This window comes from Orcinus orca, chromosome 3, assembly GCF_937001465.1.
Source record: "Orcinus orca chromosome 3, mOrcOrc1.1, whole genome shotgun sequence".
NCBI lineage: Eukaryota > Metazoa > Chordata > Mammalia > Artiodactyla > Delphinidae > Orcinus > Orcinus orca.
The window spans coordinates 102,630,192-102,656,275 of NC_064561.1; the positions used below are offsets into that span (position 1 = coordinate 102,630,192).

The 26,084-nt window shown below is 36.2% G+C and overlaps 1 protein-coding gene across 1 annotated transcript in view; it reads left to right on the forward strand.

Annotated features, from left to right (window-relative positions):
• Window positions 1-10,941: 10,941 nt before the first annotated feature.
• SLCO4C1 (solute carrier organic anion transporter family member 4C1) overlaps window positions 10,942-26,084 on the forward strand; it is a 62,426-nt gene continuing 47,283 nt past the window's right edge. The window contains exons 1-2 of the mRNA XM_004281314.4: window positions 10,942-11,301; window positions 14,377-14,640. Coding sequence (XP_004281362.1) covers window positions 10,956-11,301; window positions 14,377-14,640 — 610 coding nt within the window. The 5' untranslated portion in view covers window positions 10,942-10,955. The remainder of the gene's footprint in view (window positions 11,302-14,376; window positions 14,641-26,084) is intronic.

Sequence of the window (26,084 nt, forward strand, 5' to 3'; positions counted from 1 at the left end):
TTGCTGTACGCGGGCCTCTCACTGTTGTGGCCTCTCCAGTTGTGGAGCACAGGCTCCGGACGCGCAGGCTCAGCGGCCATGGCTCACGGGCCCAGCTGCTCCGCGGCATGTGGGATCTTCCCGGACCGGGGCACGAACCCGCATCCCCTGCATCGGCAGGCGGACTCTCAACCACTGCGCCACAAGGGAAGCCCCAGAGAACATATTTTGTATGACTTGAATCTTTTAAAAATTATTGAAACTTTTTTCACGGCTCAGGATCTGGTCTATAGTGATAAATGTTCCATGTGAACTTTGAAAGAATGTGTAGCCTACTGTTATTGGCAAGAGGTTCTATAAATTTTAATTAGGTCAAGTTTGTTTATAGTGTTGTTTGAGTCTGCAATACTCTTGATTTTCTATTTGTTCTATTAATTATTGAGAGCGTAATTGAGAGCATATTAATTATTCTGAGCATAATTGTGGATTTGTGTATTTTTCCTTGCAGTTCTATCAGTTTTTGTTTCAGGCATTTTGATACTCTATTTTTGTGATTAATTATTTGAGATTTTTAAGTGCTGTTGATGAATTTACCCCATTATCACTAAGAAATAACCTTCTTTATCTCAGATAATATTCTTCACTGTGAAATCTATTTGCACTGTTATTCATGTATCCATTCCAGCTATCCTTTGATTAGTATGGGCATAATATATCATTTTCAATCTTCTTCTTTTAGCCTATTAGCGTTTATATTTAAAGTGTGTTTCTTGTAGGCAGTATTTAATTGGTTTTTGCTTTTTGTATCAGATCTGATCATCTTTTCCTTTTAATTGCAATGTTTATCCTATTTATATTTAGTGAGATTATTAATATAGTTAGCTGTAAATCATCACCTTGTTACTTGTTTTCTTTTTCTCTTATCTATTTTTGTTCCCTTTGATCTCTTTTCCTGCCTTCTTTTAGATCAATTGAATATTTTCTATGATTCCACTTTATTTTTTTTCTTGGCTTTTTTATTGTTGTTTCTATTTTGGAGGCTGCTCTAGGGCTCATGGTGTAAGTCATTATCATATTCTACCTTTGACATGATATCACTTCACATATAAGACATTTACAATAGCATACTTCCATTTCTCTTTACCTGGTCTTTGCATTATTGCTGGCATACATTTTGCCTCTACACAACTTATGAATTCCACAATACTTCTTTATTTTTGTTTAAACAGTGAATTATCTTTTAAAGAGATTGAAATAATTTTTTAAAAATCACACATATTTCTCCGTGGGTCTTGAACTCCATCTCCTCATTTCTGGTGTTCTTTATTGTTTTGCATAAATCATTATTTTCACTTGTTATCATTTTCCTTTATCCTGAAGGACTTCTATAACATGTGTGCAGGTGCTCTGGGTGATGAATTCTTTCTTTTTTTTTTTTTAATGTCTGAAAACTTCTTTATTTCACCTTCATGTTGTCTTACTGGCCACTGTCCCTCTAATCCCTTCAGATGGTTCTTTCCCTGGACTAGGATAGTTTCTTCCCATACATGTGCTCTCAGTATTCTGCTGAATACTAGAGGGAACCCTCTGCATATCAACTCTGTCCAGCTTTCTCCTCTCCAGTACTCTGTCCTGCACATTCTAGTTGTCTTGTACCTTCAGCTTTGTCTCCTCAACCCAAGAGAGTCTGATGGGTTTTCTATGGATCTCACATCCTGCCCCACCCTACCCACACCATCAGTTGAAAACTCTCTCAAGGCAATAAACTGCTCACCTAGTTTGTTTCCCATCTCTCTGAGATGATTGTCCTTCATTACCTGGTATCCAGTGTCTTAAAAACCTTTTTTTTTTTCCTTCATATATTTTTTTCTTTTTCTCTTGGGTGTTTCAAGTTGAGGTTAAATCCAGTCTCTGTTACTCCATCCTGCCTGGAAGTGAAAGTCCCTTCACTGACTGTTCTTTTAATGCCAGTTTTTTGTATTCCATTTTTCATATTAAAAAAAAATTGTCTTTATTTCACCATTGCCTCAGAAGTTTTTACTTCTTATAGTTCTTCAGTATTATTTTCTTTTTCTAGTCTAGCAAATTTTCATCTGCCCTGATAAGCTGGAGTATGGAGATCCTTGTACCTCTTCATCAAAGAATAGACAGTTGATTCTGTGAATTTTCTCTGATACTCACTTAAGCAATTCTCTATTTTCATATCTCTCTTGTAGAGTATAAAACATTTGTCTTTGTCCTATAGGAGCATACGCTGAGAGCTTTTACAAGTTGTAAAGTAGAAATGTAAACGTTTTGTTTTGTTTTACCTATGTCAGTAGACTTGAGCTTTGTTCATTAAAGCTCTTATTTACAAGTAAATTATTTTGCTAATTAATAGCAGCCTGCTAGCTCCCTCAGCCTCACACCAGACTTCTCCCAACTCCCAGGAAATTGTGAAAAGATTATTGTGAAAGAATTTATGAAAATTCCTCACTCACTGCTATCACTTTATCTGTTATTGGCCTATTTTCTGCTTCTGACTGCATTGAGTTTTTGGGTGTATTTGACATTAATCTTGCTAGAAGCAGACTGCTGGAACAAATGAAATCGGTCTTGTATAGTTTTATAAATCTAAATTTTAGTAACCTTCATTATCTCCTTTCCTTTGTTAAGAAATGGATAGTGGTTAAATTGTGGATGTGATGGGACTATCAAGAGTGGCAGGATGGCTATTTCTCTATTCAGTAAGGTGGCATTTTGTTATGATTATGACATTGTGATTGTGTATATCCTATAGAATCATAGCATGTTGATAGCATCAAAATCAGACCTCAAGTAGAAAAGAAATATGTTTTAGAAATAATATCCTAATTACTAATTTACAGTAGGTTAATTTCTTCTAGTTTAAAGCATTTCTTGATATATAAATCCAATTATGCTTTCTTCACTATATCTACTGTTGTGATATTTGATCATAAGTATGCTTTTATAAAGTTCATAGTGTTTTGAGTGAATTATAATAACAATCACTTAGTGAAAAGCTTAACTTGGTACTATATAGTAAATATTATACTAGTCATTCATTTTTCACTTCCTACTGAGTTTGCTTTCTTATGGGATTATTGTATTAAATGTTTACATATTTTCTTTTTAAAAATTATGATCAGTCATGTTTATGGATGTATCTCTTAATGATTTATGCTTAGTATTACTAAAAGAAAAATGTAGGTGCATTTCTCCTAAATATAAATATATTTTTTCTGTGAAACTGCAATTCAAAGCAGTATTAAAAAAATCTAGGGGCTTCCCTGGTGGCGCAGTGGTTGAGAGTCCGCCTGCCGATGCAGGGGACACGGGTTCGTGCCCCGATCCGGGAAGATCCCACATGCCGTGGAGCAGCTGGGCCCATGAGCCATGGCTGCTGAGCCTGTGCATCCAGAGCCTGTGGTCTGCAACGGGAGAGGCCACAACAGTGAGAGGCCTGTGTACCGCGAAAAAAAAAAAAAAATCTAGTCAGCATTAAATTTTTTCTTAAGATATAATTTGTGTTTTTTTAAAGTATTTATTTATTTATTTTTGTTTGGTTGTGCCAGGTCTTGGTTGCTGCAGGGAAGCTCCTTAGTTGTGGCTTGCCAGCTCCTTAGTTGCATCACGTGGGCTGCTTAGTTGCAGCAGGCGGACTCCGTAGCTGTGGCATGCGAACTCTTAGTTGACGCATGCATGTGGGATCTAGTTCCCTGACCAGGGATCAAACCCGGGTCCCCTGCACTGGGAGCAGAATCTTATCCACTGTGCCACCGGGGAAGTCCCTATAATTTGTGATTTTTAATTATACATTTTCTAGAGCATTTAAAGTGAAGAATACTAGGAAGATCACTTAGATTGCTTCATTGCTTTTCCGCATTTATTTAGTTAATATAAGATCTAGTGGTGTTAATAAATGTTTAATGTTGGGATTTTTTGTTTTTCAATGCCTCGGTTCTTGCTTTGTTCTCATTAGTAGCACCTACCATCCGTGCCTTTTTTTTTTTTTACATCTTTATTGGAGTATAATTGCTTTACAATGGTGTGTTAGTTTCTGCTTCATAACAAAGTGAATAGTTATACATATACATATGTTCCCATATCTCTTCCCTCTTGCATCTCCCTCCCTCCCACCCTCTCTATCCCACCCATCTAGGTTATCACAAAGCACTGAGCTGATCTCCTTGTGCTATGTGACTGCTTCCCACTAGCTATCTATTTTACGTTTGTTAGTGTATATATGTCCATTCCTCTCTCTTGCTTTGTCACAGCTTACCCTTCCCCCTCCCCATATCCTCAAGTCCATTCTCTAGTACGTCTGTGTCTTTATTCCTGTCTTACCCCTAGGTTCTTCATGACATTTTCTTTTTTATAGATTCCATATATTTGTGTTAGCATATGGTATTTGTCTTTCTCTTTCTGACTTACTGCACTCTGTATGACAGACTCTAGGTCCATCCACCTCACTACAAATAACTCAATTTCGTTTCTTTTTATGGCTGAGTAATATTCCATTGTATATATGTGCCACATCTTCTTTATCCATTCATCTGATGATGGACACTTAGGTTGTTTCCATCTCCAGGCTATTGTAAATAGAGCTGAAATGAACATTTTGGTACATAACTCTTTTTGAATTATGGTTTTCTCAGGGTATATGTCCAGTAGTGGGATTGGTTGGTCATATGGTAGTTCTATTTGTAGTTTTTTAACGAACCTCCATACTGTTCTCCATAGTGGCTGTACCAATTCACATTCCCACCAGCAGTTCAAGAGTGTTCCCTTTTCTGGACACCCTCTCCAGCATTTATTGTTTCTAGACTTTTTGATGATGGCCATTCTGACCGGTGTGAGATGATATCTCATTGTAGTTTTGATTTGCATTTCTCTAATGATTAATGATGTTGAGCATTCTTTCATGTGTTTGTTGGCAATCTGTATATCTTCTTTGGAGAAATGTCTATTCAGGTCTTCTGCCCATTTTTGGATTGGGTTGTTTGTTTTTTTTGTTATAGAGCTGCATGAGCTGCTTGTAAATATTGGAGATTAATCCCTTGTCACTTGCTTTATTTGCAAATATTTTCTCCCATTCTGAGGGTTCTCTTTTGGTCTTCTTTATGGTTTCCTTTGCTGTGCAAAAGCTTTGAAGTTTCATTAGGTCCAATTTGTTTATTTTTGTTTTTATTTCCATTTCTCTAGGAGGTGGGTCAAAAACGATCTTGCTGTGATTTATGTCATAGAGTGTTCTGCCTATGTTTTCCTCTAAGAGTTTGATAGTTTCTGGCTTTACATTTAGGTCCTTAATCTATCTTGAGATTATTTGTGTGTATGGTGTTAGGGAGTGTTCTAATCTCATACTTTTACATGTACCTGTCCAGTTTTCCCAGCACCACTTATTGAAGAGGCTGTCCTTTCTCCACTGTACATACCTGCCCCCTTTATCAAAGATAAGGTGACCATATGTGCGTGGGTTTATCTCTGGGCTTTCTGACCTGTTCCATTGATCTATATTTCTGTTTTTATGCCAGTACCATACTGTCTTGATTATTGTATCTTTGTAGTATAGTCTGAAGTCAGGGAGCCTGACTCCTCCAGCTCCGTTTTTCGTTCTCAAGATTGCTTTGCCTATTCGGGGTCTTTTGTGTTTCCATACAAATTGTGAAATTTTTTGTTCTAGTTCTGTGAAAAATGCCAGTGGTAGTCTGATAGGGATTGCATTGAATCTGTAGATTGCCTTGGGTAGTATAGTCATTTTCACAATGTTGATTCTTCCAATCCAAGAACATGGTATATCTCTCCATCTATTTGTATCATCTTTAATTTCTTTCATCAGTGTCTTATAATTTTATGCATACAGGTCTTTTGTCTCCTTAGGTAGGTTTATTCCTAGATATTTTGTTCTTTTTGTTGCAATGGTAAATAGGAGAGTTTTCTTGATTTCACTTTCAGATTTTTCATCATTAGTGTATAGGAATGCCAGAGATTTCTGTGCATTAATTTTGTATCCTGCTACTTAACAAATTCATTGATTAGCTCTAGTAGTTTTCTGGTAGCATCTTTAGGATTCTCTATGTATAGTATCATGTCATCTGCAAACAGTGACAGGTTTACTTCTTCTTTTCTGATTTGGATTCCTTTTATTTCCTTTTTTTCTCTGATTGCTGTGGCTAAAACTTCCAAAACTATGTTGAATAAGAGTGGTGAGAGTGGGCAACCTTGTCTTGTTCCTGATCTTAGAGGAAATGCTTTCAGTTTTTCACCATTGAGGATGATGTTGGCTGTGGGTCTGTCATATATGGCCTTTATTATGTTGAGGAAAGTTCCCTCTATGCCTACCTTATGCAGGGTTTTTATCATAAATGGGTGTTGAATTTTGTTGAAAGCTTTCTCTGCAGCTACTGAGGTGATCATATGGTTTTTCTCCTTCAGTTTCTTAATATGGTGTATCATGTTGATTGATTTGCATATATTGAAGAATCCTTGCATTCCTGGGATAAACCCCACTTGATCATGGTGTATGATCCTTTTAATGTGTTGTTGGATTCTGTTTGCTAGTATTTTGTTGAGGATTTTTGCATCTATGTTCATCAGTGATATTGGCCTGTAGTTTTCTTTCTTTGTGACATCTTTGTCTGGTTTTGGTATCAGGGTGATGATGGCCTCATTGAATGAGTTTGGGAGTGTTCCTCCCTCTGCTATATTTTGGAAGAGTTTGAGAAGGATGGGTGTTAGCTCCTCTCTAAATGTCTTAGTCCCCTCTTGGTCCTCGCGCACCAGGAAACAAGGAGGGAAGAAAAAGTCTCTTGCCTCTTCGGCAGGTCCAGACTTTTCCCCGGACTCCCTCCCGGCCAGCCGTAGTGCACTAACCCCCTGCAGGCTGTGTTCACGCTGCCAACCCCAGTCCTCTCCTAATGTTGGGATTTAAAAAATTTTTTTTTCTGGTGTTGCTTCCTTCTGTTTTGTCTTGCTTTGTTTTTTTCTTTTAAAAAATTTTTTATTGGAGTATAGTTGATTTATAATGTTGTGTTAGGTTCTGCTGTACAGTTATACATACATATATATATATATATATATATCTACTCTTTTCCCATATAGGTCATTACAGAGTATTGAGAAGGGTTCCTGGACTATACAGTAGGTCCTTATTAGTTATCCATTTTATATATAATATTGTGTATATGAATGCTGAAATTTTACATTATCTCGAAAATATCTGCGTTTGACCATCTTTCCATTCAGCCTTCCTCAAGATCCCTCCAATTTTAATATTCTATGAGCCTCATAGTGTTATACTGCTAAAGATTTCACAGCAGTCTGAAACTGGAAGGGAACTAATAAGGAATTAAAAGCAAACAGAAAAGAATATGATAAAATACTCAAATAGGCATATAAGTACATTTTCACCCTATAGGCATACCTACTTGTAAGGCAAAAATATAATCCTTAGAATGCTTTTCAGCATGGAATCAGAGCAAGGGGAGTTGGTGGGATAGTCTTGGAAGCTTCTGTCATTAAGCCACTTTACCTAGGTTCATCCAGTTCCTGATAGGGAAGACCTGCTGCACATCCCAGAAAATGAAACCCATAGGCAGGGACATCTGCTTCTGTGTACATTGGTGGAATTCTACTTTAAAATCTGGATACTATTCTTTCTCCCATTCTCCACAGTTTAAAAATATAGCAAATGAAATTTGCTAAAAGAATAGCAATTTATTAATTACTTCCTGAAACTTAAGATGGTATTTTGACTATGCTCATTAGATTTACGCTAGGTTGAACAAAGAATTTTTAAATGACAATTTTCCACAGAATTATCACAGACAAAATCCATGAAGTTGTTTTGTTTTCTTTGTTGTAAACCTGAACTTAAGGGAACAGGAAAGTAGTGTTGATAACTATTTCATGAAGACCAAGAAGTACTCAGCACGAAGCAATAGCGCTTTTGCTAATCTTTCAACAAAATTCTACTCTTCCTCACTGCAACAGTGGAGATTTCTCCTTAGACACTATGGATTTAAGTGCATAAAGATTATGCTACTTTGATTTTGATAGTTTGAATTTGTTCATTCAAAGCTGCAAAATAGTCTTAAACCATGAATGTATTTACATCTCAACAAAGCAAACTTTGCTGATTGGTTAAATTAATTCATGTTTCATAGATAAAATGGTGATCATATCTACACATTTAAACACCACTGTAAGTTTATTTTTGTCGAAACTTTTTTCGGTAGAAGGCCTAGGAGGATTACATACCAAGCCTAATTTGAATATCTGCCAAATCTGGGGAATTCAGAGCAGCCTTAGTCTTCTAAATCTCATCAATACGAGATAAATAGGAGTTTTGATCTCTCAGAATTGCTATGCAATAATCCTAACCACAAAGACAGGCTGTAACAATTATAAGAGAGAAAATGCAAAGTCCAGGGAAGATACCTAACTGAGAGAACTAATTTCAAATCCTTAATAAGGTTGGCTATTTATTAGCTATATGACATTGGAAGAGTTGCTAATCCTCTCTGGAATGTAGTTTCTTTAATATGTAAAATGAAGATGTTAATAGATACTGCTCTTGTAAGGATTAATAATGGGATATATAGCAGACATTAAAAAAATGTTAGCTCCTACTTCTGCTCTTTCCTTAGGTTCTAGGCCAGTCTAGACCTTTTTTGACTGTGAGGGAATAAAAAACAGAGTGTATGTCTGTTCAAAATAAGATAAATGTTTTATATCTTAATCCTCAACTCAGTAAAATAGGTGTATATAAGTGAAACAAAATTTTCACAAAATAGTACTTGTGAAAATGTACTATGTCATGCACTGTGTATTTTTTTTCTTCTGAATTCTACTTTATTTCATTAAAAGGTAATAGTGTTTGGAAAACATTCCTCTAGGCCACTTTAAGTGAGCCTACTGTCTACAGTTATAAATAAAAACATCTTGTTTCAGGATGAGAGGTAAACTTTCCATCACCATACTCTCTTCTCTGGGTTTAAGGCTACACTTGGATATGACCATCATATGCTACCAAATCATTGCTATTTGAGAGGTATTAGCACTGAATCTAGAAGTAGCTTCTTGGCTAGGCAACCAGCCAGGTGTTAAATGCAGATAGGAAGACTAGAAAACTATCTCTAGAACTTGATAGCATGATTAATTAATATTTAGTGAAGTACTCTAACTTTCGATGAAAGGACCCTTATAAATGAATAATAGTACTAACGTGCTGAAAATATATATACCAGTATAGTATCCAGTAATATCTGAGACCTCTATTAAATTTGCTAAAGGTAGTTCAGACATATTCTTTGAGAAGTTTTACAGCCAACAATTAGATTTGAGGAAGTAGGTTCCTTAACAATCTGCAGTCTTATGAAGCATAACAGCTTTGTGTATGTAGTCCTGATTACATAGCAAAAAGAAAATATTTGTGGTTTTTATTATGTTCCTTATTGGAATAAATAGTTCATTTAGGGAAAGATAAACGTTCAAAGACTGTAATATATAGTTTTAAAAATGTCTCTGTTTAAAATATATTACTTTGGGATGTATTAGTGTATCTTTAGAAGGGGACAGAGAATGAGTCCTTTGAAAATCTAATCATACCATGATCATGTCACTCCTTAGCTCCAAACCTTCCTATTTTAATCACAATAAAAGCTAAAGTCCTTATAATAGCCTACAGGGTCTGGCCCCAATCACTTCTCCCTCACCCCACCTGCACCCCTTTACCTGCCTTCAACTCCCACTGCTCTCCAACCATCTCATTCCACCGCAGTCACACTACTTCCCCAATATACCAGGCTCCCTCCCTTAACTTTCTTCAGTTCTTTGCTCAAATATCACCTTCTCAGCGAGGCCTTCCCTGACCACCCTCTTTAAGATATTGCATCAAATTCTCCCCCTTCCCCTAACACACACGCACACTTTCCAGCCTGTCCTTGCTTTACTTTTCTCCATAGCATTTGTAGAGATGTACTACATATTTATTACTTATTTTCTGTCTCCCATTAGAATGAAAGTACCATAAGGGTAGGAGTGTTTGTCAGTTTTTGTGCACTATTGTACCCCCAGAACTTAGAACAGTGTTCGGCACTCAGGAAATAAATATGCTTTGATGAATGAATGAAAGGATGAATGAATGAATTGTAACTACAATTAGCATAATGGTTTCAGTTCTTCAAAGTGTTTTTCTTATTTATTCCACAGGTAGAAATTATTTACATGACTATCACTATTGTTAATCTTAAGATAGGCAATGTACAGCAGAAAGAATATTATATATACGGCTTTAAAGTTTCTGAGTTCCTATTCCTTCAGTTTGGGGGAAGTGAAAGCTAAAACAAGGGGTTCTGTCGTGATGCTAATGACTGCGGTGTTGAAGGGCGGGTGGGGATTTCGTTTCTAGGGAGGGTTACAGGTGAAAGTCTTACCACGTGGCTCATGGAATCCAAAGTATTGTACCTGCGGCTGCTTGATTCTTGGAGTCCAGACCTAGCCTGGTTTGGTAAGCAGCAAGGGAAGAAAACCGCCAGATACTTTCTTGAACGATCTCCTGATGCAACTGTGTTTACAGCCTTCCCGGCAGCACCCAGGGGGAACTTTAGGGCCAGGAGACTCTCACAGCCTTTATTTGGCTCTCAGTCCCTGGGCTCTGGGAAGCAGCGAGGTGGGCTGAGGGCCCTCTTCCCTTCCCGTGGCGGCCGCGGGGCAGCACGCCCACGCGACAGGTGAGGCGCGGCGGAGCGCCAACTGCACAACCGCGGGGCCAGACGCCCGCGTTCTGCGCCGCAGGCGGCCGCGAGTTGGCGGAGGAGTGTCCCGGCGGCGGCGAGAGCCCTTGCCGACGACGCCCGGTAGGCGGGAACTCTTCCCGCACGGGGGCGCTGCCACCTGCCCGGAGGAGGAGCCAGAGCGGGACCTAGCTTTTTGCGGCTCCCGACGCACGGGAGTCGGGAGAACCCACCCTGATCATGAAGGGCTGCAAAGGCATCAGGAACCCGGCTTTCGTCGCCTCCAGTCCAGACAGCCCGCGCCGTTTGTGTCCATTGCCCTGTTCCGTCGAGGTCTCTGTCTTGTCCACCAATCCGCTGAGAGAGGGTTCGCAGCCGCAGGAGCCTCAGGAGCCCCAGAAGTCCCCGGAGCCACCTCTTTCTTCAGTAACTCCTCCTGGCTCCCAGGAGCGGTCCGGGCCAGAGTCACTGTCAGAGTATGAGGAGGGGCCCTGCGGGTGGGGCAACTTCCAACCCCAGTGTCTCCAGTGCTGCAACACGCCCCAGGGCTTTCTGTTTCACTACTGCCTTTTGGCCCTCACGCAAGGTAAGGTCCAGAGCCGGCTCGAGAGGGCGGTGGGCCTGCGCGGGGCGAGGGTGGCGCGGAGGGCCGGCGGGGAGGAGACGGCAGATGCACCGCGAGCCCGAGGGGTCGACGCGCCGAGCTAGGTGGCCCCAGGCTTGGGACTTGGAAGCGCTCGCGCCGATGTCAACCAATGAGGTTCAGGCATCTACATTTTAGCTTCTCTTTTATGGAAACATTTAAAACGGGCCATGCAAGCTTTTTCTCTTTAGTGTTCTACCTCAGTCTAGAAGATTCGATTCCTACAAAGAAGATGAGTGGAGCCTTTCTTCGGGAACCTTTTGCTGGGGGGTGGGGCGGGGGAGATCCACTGTACGTTACAAAAACATACATTTTGCTAAATCCCCTTATTAAAAGGATTTTTTTTACGTTGTTTCTGGAAGAGAAGAATTAATAACTTTGCAGTTGAGGTAGGGTGGTTCTCGAAGGAGAAACTTGCTGAAAATATATGGTATCGGTTAGATCTAGGCATTCGTGTTTTGTGAGTATAGTTTGAGTGTATTGGATGCACACGTGGAGCCCAGTGAGTAAATCCGCAAAGGCTTCAGGCGTTGTTAACTGGTAAGGTTGTTTGTTCAAGGATCTCTTTTATATTCTCTTGGGAGTTACTGATAAAGTCCAGGTTTATACCCTCAGGAGTCTGCAATCTAAGCCTGATTTGGAGGAGTGAGTAGAAGGGCAGAGGGACTATGACTCTCCTGAAAGAAAGCATACAGGGAATGAAAGAAATGGGAAGTTACACTAAGGCGACAAATTAAGGAGGGGGGCATTAAAGTGCAGCATCTTCAAGGACATGCTGATGGTTAGCTAGAATTTGATAGTATGTAGATATTTTTTGGTCACTTGAGTCATAGTTTAAAAATATTTTGTAAAGAGGCAATCAAGGACTGACTGAAAGAAATCTAATCCAAAAAAAAATGGGGGGAGGAGGTGGGTTGAAATTGCTCTTTTTTAAGATTAACAGAAGACTATATCTAAATATATTCTTCCTGTTCTTATTCCTGCTCCACTGTCTTAAAGCAACTCAGTGACCCTTGCACAGGTTAGGTGCTGAGTAAATATTTGTTGATTGTGAGTCTGAAGCTCTTCTACTAGGGACAGTTTTGTGCTAAAGAGTTACTTCCTTTTCCACCTTTCTTGTCCCCACCAAAGTTGGCCACCTCTCAACATCTTGATCTCAGTTGTCCAAAATCAGTGATTGTGAAGCATCTTAGTGTCAAGGGAATGCAAAGTTCAAAGAAATTGGGCACAAGTAAAAAATTCCTTGTCTTGTGTATTACCTTAAACGTATTTTGAAATTTCAATATTATTCCAGAATATATCATTTTACATTTAATATAAAATATTGTTTAAAATTATTATTGAATATAATTGAAATTCTTAGAGAAATGTGTCAAGTTTAGCCTGGAGCTACTCTACCTAGAAATCTCCAATTTCAGAAGCATAATCTGTGATGAAAGTGACCCAGTAAGTTCTTATTTGGGTTTAAGTCTGAATGAGTGAAAAGATTATTATTCTGTTTTTCAAACAAGATCCTTGGGAAGACCATTTCCATGATATAGTAATAGGTGATTAATTGGTAAAAAGACCCAAAACTTGTCAAGTGAGTTTACTTAACCCAGCACTTCTCAAAGATAAACAGGATTTCTCTTAGCACTTAATTTCCTAATGTACCTCATTGCTTCATGCATTTACAATAGACATAGTATGCAATGTTTCATGAAATTTCTTTTTTTTAAAAGCAAAATTCTTGGAACTTGTGTAGCATAGAATTCACATTGGGATCATAGGCTTAAAGTGCTATATTTCCACAAGAGTTTGCAAATTTGCTTTCTTAGAAAATTTTTTACCATAAAAACAGTGAGTTCTAATGACTGACTTTTAATCAGTATGGCAAGGGTGTCGGAAAGTTGATTTTAGATGGGAAATTTTCAAATTCTCAGACAACCTTATCTCCTTATAAATGTGTCATTCCTAGGTACCTTAGAAATTTTTTCTTAAAACATTAAGAATTATAAATTGGCTTATAGATTTATTAAACTGGCATAAAAGTAAAAATCATGTTAGGACTTTTAAAGCTTATATAAATTTTCTTGAAATACATTCCTAGTTACAGTCTTGATAAAGCAAAATTTGAAGAGATTATAGAGGTCATGACTTGGATATACTCTTTCTGTTAATTAATTAATGAAAACAATTCATGGCAGCCTCTTAAGTAAAAGGAATAATCAGTTAAAAACTTTGTAATTTGATCAGATGCTTTTTATTTTCACTTTATAGTAATATTTAAACTTCTGTATATTTAATCTATATCCAAACAGGACATTTTCGTTGTCAGTCAAATTGGATTTTCAGCTTTTCCTTGTTTATCTTGTACTCCTTCATCATGGTTATAATGAGCAGATGAAGTATAATGTTTTTTTATTTTGCTTTTTTCTGTTACTTTGCCTTTTATTTAGAATGCCAGTGGTGAAAATAAGACTTTCAGTTTGTTATTTTTGCTCCAGGAACTTTTAAATGATAACTTTAAAGAGTGCTAAAAGAAAATAGAGGTTTGAGAACTCAATTTCACCTTTCTTAAGACTAAGTCAAGGATCTCATGTTATAAATATGTTTAAAGATTGAGTAATTTGAGCAGTTTTAGTATTTGAACTCTCAATCACCTCTACCTTTTGTACTCTTCCAAGCGAGGTCCATGGGACTATGCTACACCTGGAACTCTCTAGCAAACCAGCCTCATGAGACTTTACCGGTCTTTATGTCATTTAAAGAAAAATGAAGTTAGTTATAATTCAGTATGTGATAAGCATCAATTTTATTTAACATCTGAAAATTCACAAGTGTATAATTTAAAAGCGAGCTGATTTGTAAAGGAAATATGTTTGGCTTGCTTAGCTTTGAAACTTTGAGATTTTTAAAATTGGTACATTTAAAAATATCAAAAGAAACAAACAATCAAATTTTAGTATGTCATTAATAATCATAATCTATATGGTAAAGTTGTAATAATGCACTTAAATTTCCTCTTCTCTCTTTTAGGTATGGTGGTAAATGGCCTAGTAAATATTAGCATTTCCACTATTGAGAAGCGCTATGAATTGAAGAGTTCCCTGACAGGCTTGATATCATCAAGCTATGATATCGCATTCTGTTTGTTGTCTTTATTTGTATCATTCATTGGTGAAAGAGGACACAAACCAAGATGGCTTGCATTTGCATCCTTTATGATAGGATTGGGAGCACTTGTATATTCATTGCCAAAATTTTTTAGTGGAAAATACCAATTTGGGTCCCTTTTTGAAGGTAAGTTTCTGTTGTGTTTTGCTTATTTTAAGAAGTAGTATGAAACTATGTTATACTGCAACTCTATATTGCAGCTCACTTGTATGGGTAAATAGGGTAAGGGCTAGTCTCTTCCACTGCTTACTGCTTTGTTATGATGTGAATTGTGTTAGGAGATTCCTGAGACAGATTGCGCATTATTCATCCCTTCAGTGGTTCTCCAAGTTTTTAATCCTCTAATACTCATTCCCCATATTATACACAATCTTCCTCAGAAAAGACATGACTTGTTTTGGTTTGCAGGTGGTGTGACTTCACTGGGGTTCTAAGATCTAGTTTTTCCCTTTATGGTTTTATTTGCTGTGCCTATAGCTCTGCACCCTGGACATGTTGACTCCTGATTTGAGAAAGAGAGGTAAAACTTGTAGGAGTGGGGCTTTTCCTGAGAACTGAAACTAGCTTTACTTTTGACTCTAGTTTAGAGACACAGAACTTCATGAGTTACCTGAAGTGTTGCTCTGGTCAGTACATTATTTAAAGGCTCAGAAAGGAAGTTTGATTATTTATATTTCTTCCCTTTTTTTTCTCCAAATAATCCTTTTTAATGGAAAAACAATTATGGTAGAGCCCAAGAAATGTGCTAATGAAAGTAGACCTTAACGTTTTTTGTCCTTCCTGAGACTTTTAATAGCAAGTATTGAAATAAAATCAGAGGGCTACAAAATCTGAAGTTTTGATAGGTTAGGTAAGTGAAGAAAAGGCTTATAGTAAGAAGAAGGGAGAACTGGGGCCTCCTGCACAATAGGCATTATTTTTAAAAAGTTAAGATTGTTATATTTGTATTAATTTTGAAAATTCATATTAAAGTGTTAACATTTCCCAAAATCTATTTCCCAATTATAGAATGACAACAAATGGGAAAATATTTTCAATAACAAAGTATATATCTTGCAGCGTTTTAGGGGTGCACTTATTTAGAAAGCAGACTTCATTTTGGAAATAAAAATAGAATATGCAAGCATATGGACCAAGAGAGGATGTTTTAAAAATGTGATAGAGTTTGGAATGAATTTGATAAGGTGAATGTGTTATCAGTAGAAAGAACAGTTACTAGATTCTGGTATACTAACTAAGATTCCACAGGATTTTATCAGGCCAACTTCACATACTTTCTCTGGGGGTAGATTTGGGAAAAACACATGTAGACTTCAGTATAATACCTTTGAAATCCTAATTTCAAAGAGGAAAGGAAAAAGCTAATTTTAGTCTGTCACACAAGAAATGCGAAACTGATTCTATGATAGCAAAAATATTATTGTGTCTATAGTATTTAGGTGTTGATCTTTCTTTGTACTGAATCTAATCCCTCATTTTATTTTATTTTTTTTGCGGTACGCGGGCCTCTCACTATTGTGGCCTCTCCTGTTGCGGAGCCTGCAGGCTCTGTGGCCATGGCTCACGGGCGCAGCCGCTCCGCGGCATGTAGGATCTTCCCGGACCGGGGCACGAACCCGTGTCCCCTGCATCGGCAGGCGGACTCTCAACCACTGCGCCACCAGGGAAGCCCTAATCCCTCATTTTTCCAGTTGATCAGATGCCCTGTTTGTTCTTAAAGTATACAGACTTTGTTAAAAAACTCTTTGACTCTCTAAACTAAAACATAAACACCTAGTCCAGTGCAAAAGCCTGATTTGTCCTCAGCCGTCTTCTTAGCTTCTTCTCTTGCCATACATGTGTTGAGTTGCAGCCAGTCTGAATAATTTATATTTACTAAAGAGAAATGGCCACAAATTAAGGTGTGTTTGTGGCCAGAGATGAAGCCAAGAAGGTTGCTGAAGCCAGGTTATAAAGTTTTAGTACATTATTGTATATTGTGCAAGTTTTCACCAAATTCATATTGATATTTTTCATTATTTTAGTTGAGGTAGATTAGGTAGAGGAATTGGCTGATCTGTAAAAGTTTTACTCTAAGACTCATAATTTAAATAATAGTTTATCTGTGGCAAATAAAAGCAAAAACTCAGGTTGCCCTTACATTATTCTGCCATTCCTATGAGGAATATTTATTGATATGGACTATACATGATGCTGAAATAATAGCAGTGAAACTGTTTCATGCCCTCAGGATTTTATATACTAGTGGGAGGAAATACAAAATAAACAAACAAGATAACTGAAGATTGAGGTGAGTGTATAACAGAACAAGTAGTGTGAAGTAATAGTGTACAAAAGGGAAAATTTGTGGGCAAGGAAAGTCTATTGTGATTGAAAACTGGTTAATGAGGACCCAACCAAGGAAGATGATATCCAGGCAGGAGAAAAAATGATCACGGACTTTGGAGCAGGAAACAGCTTGGCTGGTTTTAGAAATTGTCAGTTTTGGCCAGCATGATCAAAGCGAGGGAGAATGTGGCATGAGATGAATTTGAGAGTCAGGTAGACCCCAGTGTGAGGCATTTGGATTTTCCTTCAAGTGCAATGGGAATTCATGAGAGAGTTTTACACAGGGAGGTACATGATCTTATTTATGTTTTTAATTGATCATTTGGCTTCTGTTGTTCTGAGGGACAAGAGTAGATGGGAGGAAATCACCCAGGAGGTTTTTATTTTAGTTCAGGTGAGCAATAAGGGTGGTTGGGATGGGGTTGGTAGCAGTAGAGATCTAGAGGAGTGATTGATTTTCAGTGTATTTTATTTTTTAATGTTTATTTATTTATTTTCTTATTAGTCATCCATTTTATACAATACACATCAGTGTATACATATCAATCCCAATCTCCCAATTCAGCACACCACCACACCACCACCCCCCTCAGTGGGCATACGTTTGTTCTCTATATCTGTGTCTCAATTTCTGCCCTGCAAACCGGTTCATCTGTACCATTTTCTAGCTTCCACATATATGCGTTAATATACGATATTTGATTTTCTCCTTCTGACTACTTCACTCTGTACAACAGTCTCTAGATCCATCTACGTCTCTACAAATGACCCAATTTCGTTCCTTTTTATGGCTGAGTAATATTCCATTGTATATATGTACCACATCTTCTTTATCCATTCATCTGTCGATGGGCATTTAGGTTGCTTCCATGACCTGGCTATTGAAAATAGTGCTGCAATGAACATTGGAGTGCCTGTGTCTTCTTGAATTATGGTTTTCTCTAGGTATATGCCCAGTAGTGGGATTGCTGGGTTGTATGGTAGTTCTATCTGTAGTTCTTTAAGGAACCTCCATACTGTTCTCCATAGGGGCTGTCTCAATTTACATTCCCACCAACAGTGCAAGAGGGTTCCCTTTTCTCCACACCCTCTCCAGCATTTGTTGTTTGTAGATTTTCTGATCATGCCCATTCTAACTGGTGTGAGGTGACACCTCATTGTAGTTTTGATTTTCATTTTGCTAATAATTAGTGTTGTTGAGCAGCTTTTCATGTGCTTCTTGGTCATCTGTATGTCTTCTTTGGAGAAATGTCTATTTAGGTCTTCTGTCCATTCTTGGATTGGGTTGTTTGCTTTTTTAATATTGAACTGCATGAGCTGTTTATATATTTTGGAGATTAATCCTTTGTCCGATGATTCGTTTGCAAATATTTTCTCCCATTCTGAGGGTTGTCTTTTCGTCTTGTTTATGGTTTCCTTTACTGTGCAAAAGCTTTGAAGTTTCATTAGGTCCCATTTGTTTATTTTTGTTTTTATTTCCATTACTCTAGGAGGTGGATCAAAAAATACCTTGCTGTGATTTATGTCAAAGAGTGTTCTTCCTATGTTTTCCTGTAAGAGTTTTATAGTGTCTGGTCTTACATTTAGGTCTCTAATCCATTTTAAGCTTATTTTTGTGTATGGTGTTAGGGAGTGTTCTAATCTCATACTTTTACATGTAGCTGTCCAGTTTTCCCAGCACCACTTATTGAAGAGGCTGTCTTTTCTCCATTATATATCCTTGCCTCCTTTGTCATAGATTAGTTGACCATAGGTGCGTGGCTTTATCTCTGGACTTTCTATCCTGTTCCATTGATCTATATTTCTGTTTTTGTGCCAGTACCATATTGTCTTCATTACTGTAGCTTTGTAGTATAGTCTGAAGTCAGGGAGTCTGATTCCTCCAGCTCCATTTTTTTCCCTCAAGACTGCTTTGGCTATTTGGCATCTTTTGTGTCTCCATACAAATTTTAAGATTGTTTGTTCTAGTTCTGTAAAAAATGCCATTGGTAATTTGATAGGGATTGCACTGAATCTGTAGATTGCTTTGGGTAGTATAGTCTTTTTCACAATATTGATTCTTCCAATCCAAGAACATGGTATATCTCTCCATCTGTTGGTATCATCTTTAATTTCTTTCATCAGTGTCTTATAGTTTTCTGCATACAGGTCTTTTGTCTCCCAAGGTAGGTTTATTCCTAGGTATTTATTCTTTTTGTTGCAGTGGTAAATGGGAGTGTTTTCTTAATCTATGTTGAATAATAGTGGTGAGAGTGGACATCCTTGTCTTGTTCCTGATCTTAGAGGAAATGCTTTCTCTTTTTCACCATTGAGAATGATGTTGGCTGTGGGTTTGTCGTATATGGCCATTATTATGTTGAAGTGGGTTCCCTCTATGCCCACTTTCTGGAGAGTTTTTATCATAAATGGGTGTTGAATTTTTTCAGAAGTTTTATCTGCATCTATTGAGATGATCATATGGTTTTTATTCTTCAATTTGTTAATATGGTGTATCACATTGATTGATTTGCGTATATTGAAGAATCCTTTTGTCCCTGGGATAAATCCCACTTGATCATGGTGTATAATCCTTTTAATGTGTTGTTGTATTCTGTTTGCTAGTATTTTGTTGAGGATTTTTGCGTCTATATTCATCAGTGATATTGGTCTGTAATTTTCTTTTTTTGTAGTATCTTTTTCTGGTTTTGGTATCAGGGTGATGGTGGCCTCATAGCATGAGTTTGTGAGTTTTCCTTCCTCTGCAAGTTTTTGGAAGAGTTTGAGAAAGATGGGTGTTAGCTCTTCTCTAAATGTTCGATAGAATTTGCCTGTGAAGCCATCTGGTCCTGGACTTTGGTTTGTTGGAAGATTTTTAATCACAGTTTCAATTTCATTACTTTTGATGGGTGTGTTCATATTTTCTATTTCTTCCTGGTTCAGTCTTGGAAGGTTATACCTTTCTAAGAATTTGTCCACTTCTTCCAGGTTGTCCATTTTCTTGGCATAGAGTTGCTTGTAGTCGTCTCTTAGGATGCTCTGTATTTCTGCGGTGTCTGTTGTAACTTCTCCTTTTTCATTTCTAATTGTATTGATTTGAGTTCTCTCCCTCTTTTTCTTGATGAGTCTGGCTAATGGTTTATCAATTTGTTTATCTTCTCAATGAACCAGCTTTTAGTTTTATTGATCTTTGCTATTGTTTTCTTTGTTTCTATTTCATTTATTTCTGCTCTGATCTTTATGATTTCTTTCCTTCTGTCCACTTTGGGTTTCAATGTATTTTAAAGGAAAAAGAGATGGGTCTTTCTAGTGGATTGATTGTGAAGAAGGGGTGACTCCTTCATATTTGGTTTGACCAACTGGAGCCATTTACTCTAATGTGGAAGACTGGGTTAGAACAGAATTGGGAGTGGAAATCAAGAATTCAGGTTTGGACTTAAGTATGAACTGCATACTATATATCCAATGTTGCGATGTGTATTTTTGGACATGTATGTTTATGTAAATGTGCAAGTTTTTCTTTAGTCTTCATTCCTTGAAATGAAAATACTGGTTTGAAGGGCTTCCTCATTCTAATTTTTGATAGATAATGTCACACTGACTTTTAGGAAGGGATATACCAGTTACTCTCCCACAGTCAATATATGAAAATGCCTGGTTGCTATTTTGAAATTTTTGCATTATTTTATATACTTGTCTGCTCACGTGAATTAACCCACTTTTGCAAATATGGGATTCTGTAACCAAAAATCTGAGTTATTTATCCAACTCTAAGGAGAATATAGAGGAAAACTGGAGATTTAAGTGAGAAAAGGAAAACAAATTAGTTGAAAGCTTTGTGTAAATAAATTAGAAGCAAGGAAATGTATAATCTTCTTAGGTAACATTACATAAATAACCTAAAGAGTATAACATTAAGAAATAATATTATTAATTGAAATCATACATGTAATTTAATTTGAAACTGACATTGAGAGAATTAACATATTCCCTTGTGTGCTTTTTTTGTTGCTGTTGTTTTTTTGAACTTGAGGTAAACCAAACTCAGGCTCAGTTTGGATGAAATAATCTCTGTAAGAGGATATTAAAGTAATGTAATATAGTTTGTAAGTAGAAGAAAACAAAATATGAAATATGATAAGCTTGTATAATTTCCACAGGTGTGAGAATTACACAAAAGGAGGTTAAGAGTTAGCAAAAAGGTAGAAAAATGTGTTTGGAATCAGCTTGAATTTTCTATTGTTCTATAAAAAATAAATTTAAGTAGGTTTGGGAAAGTATTTTCTTAAGGGAAGTTTTAATGGACACATAAGGTTTAGAGGTGATTATCTGTCTTTGAATGGAGATAACATTTATCAAAGAGAAGTTTTGCTTGTTATCGGACAAACACGAAAAAGGAAGAATTAAATTTAACGGAGAAAAATGCTTCTAAGGGCTAATTTTGGTATGTGTTAACCTGAAGATAGAATAATGTCATAAAACATTTTCAAATAAATCATATTTGCCACTCACTTTTGATATATTTTAATAGACCATTAACATAACACATCATATTTTAATATAATTTTTAAATATTTTTAAAAATGTAATAAATAAATAAATCTTTACCACATAACATTTTGTTTTCATTCAAGCACTTTTTAATTTCCTTTGGATGAGTTAATTTAAAGTTGGTAAACAAAATAATATTTTTTTCTCTTTGAAACTTTGTGACAGGGGCCATTAGTAAATAGCAATACTTAGGAATTGTAGAGAAGTAATTACTAAATCCAGTAAAGCTCTTTTTTTTTATTGACCAATATTGGATAAATTTTCCTAAGTTATATTATTTTCTTGTTTCTCTTTTCCATCCCTTTCTCTCAAAAGAATGTAACTCTCAACACTTCCCTTTTGCTTCATCACTAAATTTCTAATATTTTAGAAATGGTATTTCAGGGAGAATTCTGCATTAAAAGACTATGGTTACACAGGCTGACTACCTAAAAATGTTGAACTAGGAAAATGATTAGAGTGGGACTCAAAGTCAGACTTAATTTTTAGTTACTGTTTTGTCTTTGTCTTGTATTCTTAAGGTTTTTTCGTTTGTTTGTTTTTTTAATATGGAATGCTTGCCTAGATTGGAGAAGACATAGGGCCAAGAATCTTAGAGTTTTTCAACCACCAGTTCAATACAGGATGCTTTAATTTTGCTTGGCATCTGGGAAATATGTGTCCAGTTTAGTGTTTACTTATTTTGTAAAGTCAATTGTGGGCATAGAGAAAAAGGTTTCTTTTCATTTCAGGATTATTGCTTTATATTTTCCTTTAAAATAGGAGTTTCACAACCATCATGAAATACTACATACCTTAATGTAGCCAGTTTTGTTGAAATTCAAATGACCTAACTTTTGAAATAGAGGAAACTCACTGAGAAAAATAAGTACGAAAGCATGTGTCAATGAGATGTTAGCACAAACTCTGTTCTGCCCACAGTTATAATTTGCAGATAGGTATAAATTTTAAAATGAGTGGCCTTGAACAAGAGAAAGTAACATCCCAACATTTCTCAAAATATGATCTGCCGAGCAGAGTTTCTGAAGGTATTAAGATATACAATGGAATATTACTCAGCCATAGAAAGGAATGAACTTGGGTCATTTGTAGAGACGTGGGTGGACCTAGAGAGTGTCATACAGAGTGAAGTAAGTCAGAAAGAGAAAAGCAAATATCGTATGATAATGCATATGTGTGGAATCTAGAAAAAATGGTATAGATCATCTTATTTGCAAAGCAGAAATAGAGACATAGACATACAGAACAAATGTATGGATACCAAGGGGGAAAGGAGTGGGGAGGGAGGAATTGGGAGACTGGGATTGACACATATACATTATTGATGCTATGTATAAAGTAGACAAATGATGGGAACATACTGTATAGTACAGGAAACTCTACCTAATGCACTGTGGTGACCTAAATGGAAGGGAAGTACAAAAGGGAGGGGATATCTGTATGTGTACGGCTGATTCATTTTGTTGTGCAGTGGAGGCTAACACAACATTGTAAAGCAACTATACTCCAATATAAATTACTAATAAAAAAAAAAGAGTATGTTAAACACGGGTTCCGTAGTTCAATGAGTTTGGGAAAAGGTGAAAGTTAAAGAGGCGTCTCCATTGCATCACTGTAAAAGTGAATGCATTGTGTGCCTCTTTAGTTAGGGAATATGAAATGTATAGTTCTGAACTTATTGACCAGGAACTCCATTGATATGCTTGTCCCTTTTACCCTGCTTCAACTACTCACTTTACATCTTCTCCTCCAGATTAGTGTTTCAGTGAACAGGCTTTGGAAAAATCTGCTCTATGCTGTCTTATGTCTAAGTATGTGATTTTGAAGCCCTTGTTGAATTTAGAAACTTCCTTATGGCCAGCACCTAGAACAGCGTGTGATAGATAGTAGGTACGTGAGAAATGTTTGTTGAGTTGTCAAATATATAAATGAATGATTGGATCCCTTCAACGGAGGCATATTAGGAGTCTGATGAATTGTCCTTCTGTAGAAGGCAGTAAGAGTAGGTAATGGCAGATAAAGGTGATCTGGGATTCTCTGTTCACATTTTTCATAAACTTGGCTTTATGGAATAAACATATTCCATAAAGAATTTTCTTTTGGCCACTGACTTGGGAAGAATTGTAAGTTATCAGAGGCAAAAATTATTTGCCATAGATGATCTTTACGGGTAAGATTTTGGATCTGAAAAATTTGCAGTATGAAAAAGTAAGCTAAAATGAGAAGCATATTCAGAAATAGAAGCAAAATGCAGTGATATTCTATTTTTGGTTTTCATCTTAATTTCTTGATAAAATATTGATTTCACTATGTATCTACTGTACTTCTAAAGTGGTGATAAAATGTCAGAGTTATTTTTTCATAGACTGTTAGTAGTGATTACCCTTATTTGTCTTCATGTATGAAATAAAAAGAAATGCTCTGGTAGGACATTCAAGCAGACCATAGGCAAAGTTGTGTCTAACCAGGTATAATGTATGGGAGGTAATGATTAAGTAATGCTTTTTGCTTACATCAGAAAGGTTGGTAAAAATGTGGTTTGTGGTAAGAAAAAAATGAGGAAATTCTTTTTTCTTAGTCACTGTTCTTAAAAATGCACAAATAACCAACGTGTGTTTTAATGTATTTTTTCTCTTTTATTTTAATGCTGTTAGCACATTACATTGAGTGAAAGTATGCAGCAATATAGCAGGGATATTAAGATCAGACAAAACAGTTAAAATTTTTGCTCAAGCACTGTATGATAGAGCTTTGTGACCCTGGACAAGTTTCTTCAACTGTAAATCATGATGGGGATAGTAACTGCTACTTCATAGGAAATTATACACAAATAGTGATAAGGCGGTGCCTGGTGTGAGTAAGTGCTCATTAAATAGTAGCAATGAATAAAAATGATGTTCATGATAATTAAGTAACAGCTATATTAATGTAAAAAAACTGCCTTTCTTGGTTTGTTTACTTATTGTCAATGATAGTTACAAGATAATATGAACAACTAAAAATCTTTCAATATGATACATACTTTTTTTTAGGTGCCACTTGATATTGACATATCCCAAAAGTCTGGCTAAACACTTTCAAAGTAATGTATTAGAAAAGGTTTTAATTAGCTATGTTTCCAAGATTGTATTCTTTTTATGAGATAAGAAAATAAATTTATTTGCTGTAGCTCAGATTAATATGGAGCTAATATGTCATTTAATATGACATATTAAATATTGCCTTTTAGATAGCCAAGTTGACTCTTTCTAAATATTTTTAATTTTTTTTCCTAATTTTAAACATGATATGTCCCTTTGCAAGCCAATCAGAAGATAGAAAAATACAAACAAAAATGGAATAGAAGGGAAAAAAATGGAATATATGGAATAAAAAAGTAAGGAAATAAAATTTGTTTATAACAGAGCCTAGATAACACTGTCAGTATTGTTCAGCCTTTTTAATATATACACACATTCACACATGTATTCACAAATAGTTATGCATAATTACACTTTTACATTACATAGTCATTAACACACACTCATGCACACACATTCTCACACCCTCTTACTAACCTTTATACATATTCATACATCTTTACATCACATTTTCACATATACGTTCAAATGCACATTTTTAAAGAAACAAGATTTTGAACTTATGGATATCTACTTTTTTTTAACTTAGAATATATATTGGATATTGTAAATATTAAAAAAGACAAAACTGCAGAATATTTGTTTTTATTTTATTTCATTTTATAGATAATATGTTTAATCAACCCTCCTTTGTTGTGATTTTTATTAATACATTTTATTTTTCTGATTAGAAAAGTTCTACTGGTCATTGCAGACAATTTGGGTAATACTAAGAAGTACAAAGAGAAAAAAACCCAATTCATTATTATTCTTTTCTCAAGGAGAACAACTTTGAGATTGTCTTAATATTTTTATTGTGCCTATTTCTTGTAGAGTTAGTATAATATTTTTCATAGTTTGCAGCATGTGAGCATTCTTATTCTTGCATAGCATTCCATTTTATATTTTAATGATTCTCATAAATATTTACATTTTAAAAGTTTTCCATTATAAGTCATCTCATGATAACATTTTTCTGTTTCAAGATTTTACTATATTTTGGGAGTTATACAGTATTTAACATTTTGGAGTTGGCTTTTTCATTCAGAATAATTCTGTGAAGACTCATCAGGGTTGAATTTATCAGTTGCTCATTCCTTTTTATTGCTAACTAGTAAGTATTCCATGGTATGGGTTTACCATAGTTTGTTCAACCATTCATCTGCTAAAGGACATTTGGGTTGATCCCAGTTTTTTGGTTATTACAAATAAAGTTATGAACATTTGTGTACAGATTTTTGTGCGAACATACTTTTTAGTTCTCTGGGATGGATGCCTAGGAGTAAAACCAATGGGTCATATGATAGTTCTCTACTTAGTTTATTGAGAAACTACTGTTTTCCAGAGTGTACCAATTTATATTCCCATCAGCAATGTATGAATGATCCAGTTTATCTGCACCCTTGCCAGCATTTGGTGCTGTCATTATTTTTTGTTTTAGCCATTTTGATAGGTTGTAGTAAAATCTTATTATGCTTTTAATCTGCATTTTCCTAATGGCTAATGATGTTGAGAACCTTTGCTTGTGCTCATTTGCCATCTGTTTGTCCTTCATGTAATATCTTTTCATGTTTTTTGCCCATGTTCTAACTGTAT